Source organism: Myodes glareolus, chromosome 7, assembly GCF_982192425.1.
Source record: "Myodes glareolus chromosome 7, mMyoGla1.1, whole genome shotgun sequence".
In the NCBI taxonomy this organism is placed as follows: domain Eukaryota; kingdom Metazoa; phylum Chordata; class Mammalia; order Rodentia; family Cricetidae; genus Myodes; species Myodes glareolus.
The window spans coordinates 15,248,412-15,260,901 of record NC_142032.1 but is presented as its reverse complement, the minus strand read 5'-3'; the positions used below and the strand labels follow the sequence as shown (position 1 = coordinate 15,260,901).

At 49.1% G+C, this 12,490-nt stretch overlaps 1 protein-coding gene across 1 annotated transcript; it reads right to left on the bottom strand.

Annotated features, from left to right (window-relative positions):
* Positions 1-4,446: 4,446 nt before the first annotated feature.
* Cyp17a1 (cytochrome P450 family 17 subfamily A member 1) lies at positions 4,447-11,368 on the bottom strand. The gene is made up of 10 exons (XM_085694058.2): positions 11,294-11,368; positions 10,540-10,642; positions 9,501-9,632; positions 8,137-8,275; positions 7,753-7,982; positions 6,963-7,049; positions 6,422-6,637; positions 5,956-6,125; positions 5,284-5,387; positions 4,447-4,887 (listed from the first exon to the last, which is right to left on the bottom strand). Exons 3-10 carry the CDS (start codon positions 9,501-9,503, stop codon positions 4,598-4,600), a joined length of 1,239 nt encoding a protein of 412 aa, XP_085550184.2. The 5' UTR covers positions 9,504-9,632; positions 10,540-10,642; positions 11,294-11,368; the 3' UTR covers positions 4,447-4,597.
* Positions 11,369-12,490: the final 1,122 nt, after the last annotated feature.

The window sequence follows — 12,490 nt, the reverse complement described above, 5'->3', positions numbered from 1 at the left end:
AACCTAGAAAACCTAGCTCTGCATTCTTGACCACTAAACCAGCTTCCTCCCCTGAAGTTGTCAGCCGCCCGAGTCCCAGCCTAAGCACTCAGCTTTTGACCACACTTGGGCACAAACCCAGCTTGTGGCAGACATATCATCACCCCTCACCTACAACCTATACAACTTTGTTGTCCTGGCTGGGGTTTGTGACTTCTCTGGCCTTGATCTCTGGGATCAGTGAGTTGGGCCTGGGAGTTGCTTTGCTCAATATACCTGTTGCTATACCTTTTCAATTTGGCTTGATCTGGTTTACTGCGTCAGTGGAGAAACTTATTGTGGAGAGGGGCACAGAAAAACCCATTAGTTGACAAGCACTAAAAATCGGTGTCCCTCCCAAACTGTTGTTAAACATTGGTTTGCTGTCACTTTGCTGAGGAAGAGCAGTCTGAGGGCTGAGGTAACGATGGAGGGACTGGGGGCGTGGCACAGTGGTAGAGCACACACCTAGCATACACGGAACCCTGGCTCTGACACTCAGCACTGAGGGGAGAAAGAGAGATGAACACGGTGGTGCCTGCCTGTGATACCCAACACTGAAGGGAGGAAAGAAAGGCAGACATGGTGGCACATGCCTGTGATTCCAACATCCTCAGCTGTGTAGTGGATCTGAGGCCAGCCTGATTTTCAGGAGACTCTGGAAACGAGCCAATGAAAAACTAAAGTGGAGCCGAGTTTTAATCCCAGCACTTGTGGCAGAGGCAAGCAGGTAGATCTCTGTGAGTTCAAGGCCAGCCAGCTCTGCAGAGCAGATTCCAGGACAGCCAGAGCTGTTACACAGAGAAATCCTGTCTTGAAAAACCAAAACAACAAAGTAAACAAAAAAAAACTATAAATGGGCTTCCTTCTGAATATTTCCTGTTGATCAACACTGGATTCAGGGCCAAGACTCCTGGTTCAGGTTCTGGGCATTGGCCGAGGTGTGGTCCTACCCGTCTTCAATGTCTTGGTTTCAATCCATGAGCACTCTTTCTAGGAGACAAGCTCCTCCTCTGGTTGGCACCAGGCTCCAGCCACCTTCCTCCTTTTCCCAGCCTAAAATTCCTGGGGAAATTTAAATTTCTTGGGAACCATTTTTTCAACAGTTTGAAAGCCAAAGGGTAATTCGATTACGGGAGTCTAAGTCTGGGAAGAAGGCATTTACGCTGAGCCACAGAGAAGGCCAGGGATTTGACAATTCGGATCAGCGGGTTAAAGTCTCCCATTCCAGGCCCCAGTCAGAACTCGTGCCATTATTCTCCCAAAGGACACAGGTTCCTCTTGTTGGGTTAGGCTCGTCCTCTACTGCTGTGGAGAACACAGCCTCCCTGCTCACTTGCCCATCTGTTCACCGCTGGTTCATGAAGTGTCTTTCCAATCTGAGCAGATTGAAATACTTAGCCTCTCCTCCTTCCATTCCTAGGAAGTCCGGCCCTCTCTGCAGCCAGCTGGGAGAGAGCTGGCAGAGGGAAGGGGTGACTGCCAGTTTAGCTTTTCTTCAGCTTGACGTGGTATCAACATCTCCTCTCCCTACAAGTTGCTTGTGAGGGTGGGCTGCGGATGCCCGCAGCCTCTCCTCCAGGCTGTTGAGCGGGGTCTGGGGTCACTGGTACTTGGCGAGCAAGACTGATGAGGGAGAGTTGGGGTCGAGTTGGCTACAGCTGCGCTAAAATCTCTCTCAAGAAAGAACACACGGTGACCTAACTCCTTGAAGTTCCTTCAGCTTCCCATTGGCGCTTAGCCAGGCAGGATCGTAGGCATGTCCCTGACTTTTCCAGAGGTGAAGGTCCTGACTGCTGATGATTTGACGCTGGTCTGGCTGGCGTCAGGGATCTGGGAATGGGGCCACTTTCTAGGCTAAAAGTCAAAGGTTACTGCCTCCCACAATGGCTGGGTCGTCATGTGTTGGCTGACCACTGGCCAAGGTCCGAAGATGCTGGCTTCCAGCTGGGGAGATTACTGGACGGATCACTGTTACTGTACAAAACTTGATGACCTGAGTTGGAATCTCTAGGACCCGCATAAAAGCCAGAAACAGTAGCACAAGTGTCTGTAACCATAGCGTACCCCAAAATCATAGCATACCCCAAAATCATAGAGTACCCAAACCAAGAGACAGGTGGTAGAGACAGGAGGCTCACCCGATGCAGGTCAAGTAACACATAAAGTAGCGAGCACAGAAGATACCCAGTCGCAAACATGATGACGGTCACATGCACACCCACACACATACGTGTACACACACACACATGTGTTGTGATTTTTTTTTATTGTGTTCTGACAAATAAAATTTGCTTAGAGTCAGAGAAGCGGACGAGTGGCCACAGTTTCTTCCCACCTCTTCCCTTACTCCATCCAAAAGGGCCAAGCCCCTGTCTCAGTCCTGCCTTATCACTGCCTGTCCTCTCTACAGTCATCCAAACCTGTATGGTTAGATAGTGGCCGCCTCCACCCTCTGACTCCAAGCAAGCTTTATTGGTCAGAACACAACGAAAATATCACACAACACACACATGCACGTACACATGATGCCAGTTTCAAGGATTAGCTCTGTCTTCCAGTAAGGAGGCATTTCCAACTCCCAGGACATTCTGAGTGGGGAAGGGAGAGGAATCCAGGTGTGACTGCTGAAGGCACCTATTTAGAAATCTTTCTCATAGTGGTGTTTACCTGAGAGGAAGAGGAGGAAGGGCCCATCCTTGTGGACCAAGATGGCATTATTCTAACGGACCCAGTCTGGGTTATACGTGGTCACAAAGCCAAATTTATGAGGTCCATGCAGCAAAAAGTATAGGTCAGAGTAAATAAGATCAGCAAGTCTGCTTTCAAACAAAGACTCAGTTTTGCTAGCCTTCACCACCCTCCCGGCTGTAGCCGTGCCCCAGACCCCCCCCCCCATGCATCCCGTTCCCATGCTGGCACAGCAGCCTCCTTCCTAAATGTTCATGAAGCCACCAGGGGGAGCCTCCAGAATGACAGTAGAGCTGGGAGTGATGATGTGGGCAAGCCTGGACTCAGTACTTTTGAGGCGAATAGAGGAGAATCAAGGCCAGCCTCCGCCACATAGCAAGGTGGAGGCTAGCCTGAGCTACATGAGACCTTGTCTCATTGCTTCATTCACGCGTTTCTAATCTGCTAGTGACTTTTTGTGTGTTTGGGATAGAAACTAAACTCCCTGCTCCTTACAAAGGTCCCAGAGGAGCTGGCCTGTCTCCTACGCTAGCCAACCAGAGACTGCCCCACCCCTTCCCCACCTATTGTGCTCTGGTCATGGTGTCCTTGAGACCGGTTCCTCTGCTTCTCCTTCAGAGTTGTCACTTTCCCAGCATCCTTACCTGTATCCCCATCCCCAGGACTCTGCTTCAAGGGGCCACTCCCCACTGTACCATCCCCAGTGTCATTGATGCCAAAGCATTTATGAGTCTGAAACTCTCATTCACCTGTCAGCCTTCACTAAGATGTTACCAGACTTGTGTGTGTGCATGTGGTGTCTCTGGGACCACCAAGGCCTGCAGAGTTAATGATCCCCACAAGGCAAGGAGATAGTTTGGTTCAACACAATAAGTCACTGGTGTTGTATCTAACTTGGTCAAAAAAAATCTACTGACCCCAAGTAGATTTTTTTTTGTTTGCTTGTTTGGTTTTTCAAGACAGGTTTTTCTGTGTACCATGACTGTCCTAGAACTTGCTCTGTAGACCAGGCTGGCTTCAAACGCAGATATTCTCCTGCCTCTGGGATTAAAAGTATGTGCCACCACCACCCAGCTCCAAGTGGTTTGTTTTAGGCATATTTAAGCACAGCACAATTTGGTGAAAACTTTTCTGGTTGATTAACTAGATCCCATGCACACAATAAGGCTTAAGACTTGACTGCATTGAAACTCTTTGTAAAGTACACGTGATACCTCCCATAAAGATGACTGGCCACATGTGACACCTTCCGTAAAGATAGGTTGACAAGTTCACAATAAGGGTCTAGGGGAGGATCGGGTGTGTCTTGGCCATACAGATATTGTAAAGATCACCAGGCTATTGACTGTGTCTGCTCCCAGCCTTCTGGGCAGATAACAGATTATACGTATCTCCCTTTGAAGGGACAACCCTATGTGTTAAACATTCCTGGTCCTTCCCCACACACACAGGCTGAGTGTCCCGAGTCAGAGAATTACGTATAGTATGTACTCAATAAAATGTTATGAGAGGTGTGCAAGATGGCTCATCAGGTAAAGGCTGCCAAGCTTGATGTCCTGGTTCCTATCCATGAAATTGACATGGTAAGGAAAAGATCAACTCCTATGAGTTGCTCTTTCACACACACACACACACACACACACACACACACACACCTCTGCCACGCAAAATAAATAAGTCCATGTTTGTTGTCTGAATGAATAAGCAAATGAGTAAATAAATAGGCAACCCAGAGACTTTTATTGGAAAATCTTTAATTTAGTCATATCATCCTCCGCTGTTGCAAACTAGATAATGGGGCAGGAGTCAGGAAGGATGCAGGAGAAGGTAGGAGCAGCACCTCTAATTCTGTGCTGTGGGCTGCACAGCATGGGACCAGGAGACTTAGTTATGACCCACAGGTAACCTCTGCCTGGGCATCCTTCCATGCTTGGCGGACCGTGATCTTCACTTTGAAGGGGTCTATCAGAAAGACTATCTTGGGGTCACCCTCCAGGTTGGGTAACTGCCCATCATCTGGCACATCCAGGTCAAACCTCTGCAGCAGGCAGGCCATGAAGAGGAAGAGTTCTTGACGGGCCAGAACCTCTCCGACACAGGAGCGGGGCCCCGCTCCGAAGGGCAGGTAACTTAAAGAGGGTGTAATGAGATGGCTTCGAGTCGGGTCTAAGAAGCGTTCTGGAGACAGAGGGAAGTATCAGCCAGAGGCCAAGCTTTTGCCCAGAGAACCTCAATCCACTTTTAGGCCATGAGGAAATTAAATATTCAGGAAGGATGAAGAGAGAGGAAGAGGTCGCTCCAGGAGAAAATGCCACCATCCAAGAGAAGAGGGATGGGGCGACCGGGAGACATGCCTGCAGACTTCCCATAGAAGTGATTTGAGGAGTTGGAAAGTCACATTATGTAGAGTTGGGGCAAGCTCCAGGAGAATGGAAATGGTGACAGGCCTGTGGGATGCAGCCAAGAGTTTTCTAGTAGCAAGCCTAGTGGGCAGGACGGAGGGTTGGCCCAGTGGAACAGAATCCAGGCTAGCTGTGCGGCCCAGGGGCCAGGCTGGGGCAGACAGACACTCACCAGGCATGAACTGATCTGGCTGGTCCCACTCCGTCTCACTGTGGTGCAGGGCCCACAGATTGATGATCACGTGTGTGTCCTTGGGGATGATAAACTCGCCAACTCTGACCCAGACAAGGAGAAAGAAAAGGAATAGTATTTTCCCCTTTCTGCTCAGCCCCAAGACTCCCCTGGGGAAAGAATCTTCTAGGCCTTCATTCTCACTCCTCAGTTTCCGGCTTCTGCCAGGGTTGCATCTAGATCCAGCCTTATCGGCTCGTTAAGTGCTTGCCTCTCAACCTTATGTATGTGGACATTTGTGCTTGTTAGTACATGGGTGTGCCTTGGAAGCTGGCGCATGTGTGTGTGTGTGTGTGTGTGTGTGTGAGTGTATGTATGATAGCTGTCTGATGAGATTGGAACATTGAGCACCCTGTCCTTCAGTCCAGACTCATGTCTCCAGGGCACCAGGAAGTTTGGAGGGAAAGTCAGATGGAGCTGCAGCTTAGTCAGTGGAGATCAGGGTGGCGGCAGATGCAGCGGTTACAATGGCTAGGGTGGGATGATCGACAGCCATCACCATTTGACAATAGGTTGATCAGCAGCTAAGGGCAGGTGGGACATGGATGGGGGACAAAACGGGCTAGCTAAAGGCTGCATCCTAGGCTGAGTGTCTTGGTAAGAAAGATGTACCTTGAGTCAATGTTGGCCTTGTGGGGGATGAACATGGGGGCCACAGGCCTGATGCGAAGCACCTCTCGGATAGTGGCCTCAAGCATGAGAAGGCTATTTCGGTCATTGAAAGTTGGTGTGCAGTTGAAACCGATATTCTGGTCAATCTCTCTTTGGATATTCTTCATCACCTGAGGACCAGAACAAGGTCATGTGACCAGGTTGTTCACGTCTAAGAGGGAGGCGGGCTTAGCAGAACCCAGTGGTCACAATCCCGACAAGATTCTATCCAGTGATGGCTCTGCAGCCTAAGCCTTGTTTCTAGAAGATGGGGCAACATTAACCTAGGGTCAGAGTTAGCCACTGCTTGTATGAGAGGCGGAGCAGGGTTATCTGCACAGAGGGCTCCAGGCATTGCACCCCAGCCCCCCAGAATGGGGCTGGTTGGATTCCATAGGAAGACAAGAGTAAGGAGATACTCACTCACCTCAGGATTGTGCAGCAGGAAAGCCACAATCCAACGCAACACCGAGACGGTGGTCTCTATCCCAGCCCCGAAGATGTCTGCTACGGTGGAAAGAATGTGCCTGTCTGAAAATGCATTCGAAGCCTGGTCTTCGCTGCTGTTGTTATTGTCTGCGTTCATCTTGGCTTGGATCAGAATGTCCGTCAGGCTGGAGATGGCGTCACTGCTGAATTTCTCCTGGAGCGAGAGATGAGGATGAGGGGGAGACCCACCTCCATAACCCTGCCACGCTCCATCTGGGACTAGAGACAGCAAGGTTCCCTGCACTTGAGAGTAGAGAGGGGCTGGGCAGGACCCGTGAGTTTGCAGAGGCGGCGGGCTCTCAATCTCTCACTTTTCCACTCCCATTCATGGATAAGGCAGTTCCTAGAAGTAGTGTATGATGTGCCAGGCCCCTGCCAGGCCCCTGCTAGCCCCTGGAGCTCTTACAGTGTCCACAGTATGCCCGGGGCCTGCTCTCACCACACCCTAACCTCTTATTTGCCTCTGCCCTGGCTCTTACCTTGCATTTTCTCAATATTTTAGACAGTTGTTCATCTCGAACTTTAACATAGCTCTTTATCGTGTCCAAGGTTTTATTGGGAAAAATCTGGAAACAGAAGGAAATGTCAAATCCATCTATCCAGCTAGGAGAATTCTTCCTGGAGGCAGACTTTAGTTTTCTCTTTAAGAAAATCCCCCACCCCAGCCTGGACCTTCAACCGGGAAGGCAAAATAACGAGAGGATGAGATTACATGGCCAAGAAGGACAACTTCAAACAGTGGAGGGCAGGGTGGACTCCTCGTCCCCTCCACATTCAATTCACTAAGTTCCGACAGCTGCGCACCCTCCCTTTCCCATAGAACAGACTGAGGCAAGGTCCTCAATTAGGTTCAGCCTGTTTTTCTCATCTAGACCAAGAGGATAATTTGACATACCTCCAGGGGAACCTAATGATTAACAGCACGCTCGCTGCAGGCACATGGCAATTGGAAAATGGTAAGAGTTATATATATTAAGATACGGGATTTAAAAAGGAGAGTATCATGGGACATACTATAGTCCTAGTACTTGAGACTTGGGCGCAGGAGGACCAAAATCTCAAGGTCATTCTCAGTTACATGAGCACTCGGAGGTCAGCCTGGGCTACAGGAGAGCCTGCCCTGAGGGTGAGGTGCCAGTGAGCTGTCTGCGGCTGCAAGAGGCACAGCAGACAGAGGTTGGCTGAGTGGGTCGAGAGAGATGGTCGTGGGAACCGGAAGCACTGGGGATGCTGTCCCGGTGGGATCCGGAAGTGGAGAGGTGTTCTCACCGCCAACCAGGGAAACACGTCCACCAGGTTATCCTGGCTCAGGCCATCCAGGATGCCTTCTGTAAAGGTCTTAATGGTGGTCAGTATCGGGTCGTTGTTCTCGTAAGAGATGCTGAAGCAGAGGGCACAGATGATGTTGGTTACTGACATGAACAAAGGCTGGGACAGATCGATGGACTCCTGGTTGTGGGTGAGCAGCAAGTCACACAGTGTGCTGGCTTCCTGGCAGACTGGGGAGAGAGGGAATGCTAAACGTCACCGCTCCACGAGGGCCCACTTACCCGGGATGGCCACGGGGTGGCAGCAGCCGCTAAGGAATGACTGGACCTAGCTCCCCAGTATCCTTGCCCAGCTCCCCAACCCCAGGGCAAGCCTCTCACTCACTGATCTTCTCCAGTTTCTGGTCACCATCCCTGAACAGGGCAAAGGTGCTGAGCGCCAACTTTCGGTGCAGCTGCCAGACGCCACTAGAGTCGGCAAAGGCGATGCCTTTTCCTTGGTCCGACAAGAGGCTTAGAGTCACCTTTGGAGAGCAGGCAAGACTGTAGGATTTATTAGGCGACCCCTGGAACTCTCCGCTTCTCCCTGGACCTGCAGGACTGACCTGAGGGTTCTAAAGTCCTCCTTACAGTTCCAGGAAAGGCAGTAGTGAGGAGATAGAAGGAACCCTGAATTTGAATGCAAGAGTTCTGGGGTTCAGTTTATCAGTAGGGTGCCCTCTGGGCCTCTCTGCTTAGGTTTCTGACCAGGAGAGGCAGCTATGGGTGGGGAAAGCTAGGCGTACCTGTCTTAAGGACAGGGAGACTGGGAGATTTCGCTACCTTTCCCACCACCGTCAGGCTGCTAAAGGTCACAGAATTTATGCTGTTTCTTTCTCTTCTCACTGCTGGCCTGTGAACCCAGCCTCAGACCCGCATTTGACGACAGCACATGTTTTATCCCTTCCGGGTTAGACTTAAGCTTGAGCTGCCTCTGAAAGGCACCTCCAAAAGCACAAAGGCCCAAAGTCTCCCTCTTACACCCCTGACCCTCCAAGCCCCACCTTAAAAATAAGCCTCTTTTATTCATTTGCTTCTGAGAGGAACCCCAAATCTGGGAAAGCCCGGTAGTGGGGCAGGCCGCTCTGGCTGACTAGCCAGGGAAAATGATTCTATTTTGGCCTGCTCAAAACTGAGGCCAGTATGCTTTGTTGGGGTGCTCAGGGTAACCCTTACAGCAGGGTCACGGGAGCATGGGTGTTGTTTGTAGGATGGCTACTCAACAGTCAGCACAATGAAGTCAGAGGCCTTGAGATACTACTGTAAGTCCCTGCTCCCTGTCCCCTCACCTTCTGTAATCTCCCCCAGCTTTCTGTGAGCCAAAGCCACGTGCTCAGGGAAATGGCAATCTTAGCCCCCACTGCTGGGGCCAACTGCTTCTCCCAGCATCTTTCTGTGGACAATGCAACCACTGCCCCTGTTTTCCAACAAATGTGACAGTCACACCTATGGAGAACTTTAGCTCTAGGTCTGGGTGATGTCAGTGCGTTCTAGAATGACTATCATATACTAGAGGGAAGAGTGGACTAAGGGCTCCCTAACTCTGCAGGTCCCTGCACCACCTTGCTGGACAAGTCACTGAAGAGGTCTCCCCACTTCCCGGTTTAGAGATTGGAGAAGGTCTGAGGGAGTGGCCCCACTAGTCCGGTTTTGGAAAAATGAAGAAGTGTTCGATCCCAGGGGCTGAGGGGGAGGGTTGGCACTGCTTACCATTTGTGGCCGACCGGAGAATTCTTTTCCTTTCTTAACGAGCACTTCCTTGGCCAGCTGATACTGGCCGATGATCACTGTAGGTGTGGTGCCCAGATAAAGGGAATAGATGGGACCGTATCTTCCCTGCAGCTTGAAGAAATTGACATGCATGTGCCCATGTCTGGGGAGAAATGGCAGGCTGCCCACAATGGGCAGGAATGGGAGGCTCTTGGGGTACTTGGCACAAAGTGTCTTTGATTTGTGCCAAAAGAAATAGGTTAGGATGAGCAACAAGAGACCCACAAGTTCCCACATGGTGACCGGGTATCGGCTGATGGCCAGCCGTGGAGCGGAGAAGCTGCAGCAGCTCCAGCGAGGAAGGAGGACTTTTAAAGACGTCCCTGGTTGTCACCTTGAAGTTGTGTTATCTCTTGGCCAGTAAAAGTTTATCCTGGAATGAATCCAAGCCTGAGTCCTCACCCAGAAAAGGGAGAGAGAGGGAATGCGGCCTCCTCAAGGGCTGGCCCAATTTCAGGACGAACCCCTGGAGGAGGAGCAGGTTAAGGAGCGGATCCTTCCCCAGGGCTCCTGCGTGATAGAACATCCCAGAGGCAAACGGTATCACAATGAGATCAAGGTTTCAGAGCCTGCATGCTCTTATGTCAAAAGTGCTGCATAGATAGTGATAATGTCATCAGGTTGCAGCAAGTCAAACCCGTCCAAGACACTTAAATCTTATTATTTAATAGCTGACAAGAATGAGCTCTTCAAAGACCAGTCTGTGTAAGGTCACACAAGACAGTGATGACAGGAGCCCAAATGTCCTCAGTTTTGGTGGCTGCTCAGGTATTCAGAGCATCACCTCAAGCACCATATCAAGTTTCTGTCCAAATCTAGCTCGGTCACTTTCTAGATAACATCATCTTGAGCGGGCTACTTAACCTTTTCTGGGGGAAAAAACATTTTATTATGTTACTATATATAAAACATAAAATTCATCATTTAAAATACTTTAACTGAGGGCTGGAGGGATGGCTCAGTGGTTAAGTGCACTCACTGGCTGCTCTTCTAGAAGACCGCGGTTTGATTTCCAGCACCCACATGGCAGTCCACAACTTTCTGTAACTCTGGGTTTAGGATCCAGTGCCCTCTTCCGGCCTCTGCAGGCACCAGACACATATGACATGCGTACCTTAACTAGTACATAAAGCATAAGACCACATTTCAGAGTAACATTTCAATCATTTATCAGTTGACAAGCATGGTGTTCGATTTGTTTGTCAGTCTGTCACATGTGTTTGGTTCATTCCTTCCACTCTGTGGGTTCTGAGGCCCAAAATCAGATTGTGAGGCTTGGGTGACAAGTCCCCTACTCACTGAGCCAACCCTCTGGCTCTTTCATCATTTTCAAATGTACGTTTTGGCTAGGGTGTGGCGTTATACACCTGTAACCCCAGCATTCGGGAGGCAGATACCAGAGAGTCAGGCCAGCCTCAGTTTCACAGGGAGTTTGAAGCTATCCTGGGCTGTGTAAGACTATGTCTCACTCAAAATCAACAGCAAAATTTTTTACATTTTAGGAGTATAAAGCTTGTGCTCATTGCTACACAACTATCCAAGACTTACATCACTCCATGGCAGCACTAGAACCCATAATCAATAACTCCCAATTCTCTGCACCAGACCCGGACACCTCTAATCTACTTTCTGTCTACTAACATGCCTATTCCTTGTTCTAGATTGGTTTCTATCGCTGTGATAAAGACCATGACCCAAAGCAACTTGGAGAGGAAAGGGTTTATTTGACTTACACATCCCAGGACACAGGAGAGAAGCTAAGGCAGGAATCTGGAGCAGGAGAGGAGCAGGAGCCTTGGGGTAGTGATGCTTACTGGCTTGCTCCCTGTGGCTTGCTCAACCTGAATTCTTATACAACCCAGAATCACTTGTCCATGGGTGGCACACAGAGTGAGCTGGGCCCTCCCACATCAATAATTAATCAAAAAAAATGATCCCACAGACTTACTTATAGGCCAATCTGATAAGGCATAACTTATCTGAGATTCTTCTTTTTCCAGGTTATGTCTAGGTTTCTGTCAAGTTCACAAAAACCAATCAGCTCAGTTGACCCCTTGACAACTTGACACACAAACACATCACTATTAAAACATAACCTCTTGAATAAACAAGTCTAACGGAAAAAAAGAATAAATAAACAACAACAAAAAGCTAACAAATACAAATGAAAAAAACCCATAACCTCTCCTTTCCTACTCCCCAAGATCCCTAAGATCTCATATTAATATCAATGTAACAAACACTATAAAACTGATATAACTTTAACTACAGTCCTTAAAAAAAATGACATTAAAAAGTTCAAAGTCTCGGCCCAGGCTTTAATGTCAGCACTCAGAAGGCAGAGAATGGATCTCTATGAGTTTGAAGTCAACTTGGCCCACATAGTAAGCTCCAGGCCAGCCAAGGCTATACAGTGAAAATCTGTCTCAAAAAAAGAAAAAGAAGAAGTCCAAATTCTCTTAAGTGTAAGATCGAAAATGTTACATACTTTCTTTACTCCAAGAGAGAAAAAACAGGGCCACCATAATCAAATCAAAGCAAAATCCAATTTCAGAGTGCAACTATGCCTGACATACGGTACTCACCATCTTTTGAGCACCAAAGGGCTAAGTTTTCCAGTAGACATTGCTTGTGTCTTACACTCTGGAAGGCTCCAACCCTCAGTTGCTGCTGTTAGCAGTGGTCATGCCATGGTATGGTATCTTCAATATGCTGGGGTCTCCACTGTTACTGAGGCAACACCATCACCGATGGCCTCTTCTAGCCTTCCTTTAGGGACTGCAGCCCTGCCACATAGTGCCCAAACCTCAGCTGTTCTCTATGACTCCTTCATGACTTCAAAACCAGTACCACCTGGTGACTTTTACACATAACCAAGTTAGACTGGTGCTGTGGAACAATGGTTTTGTACCCTGTAAAGATTTGTCATT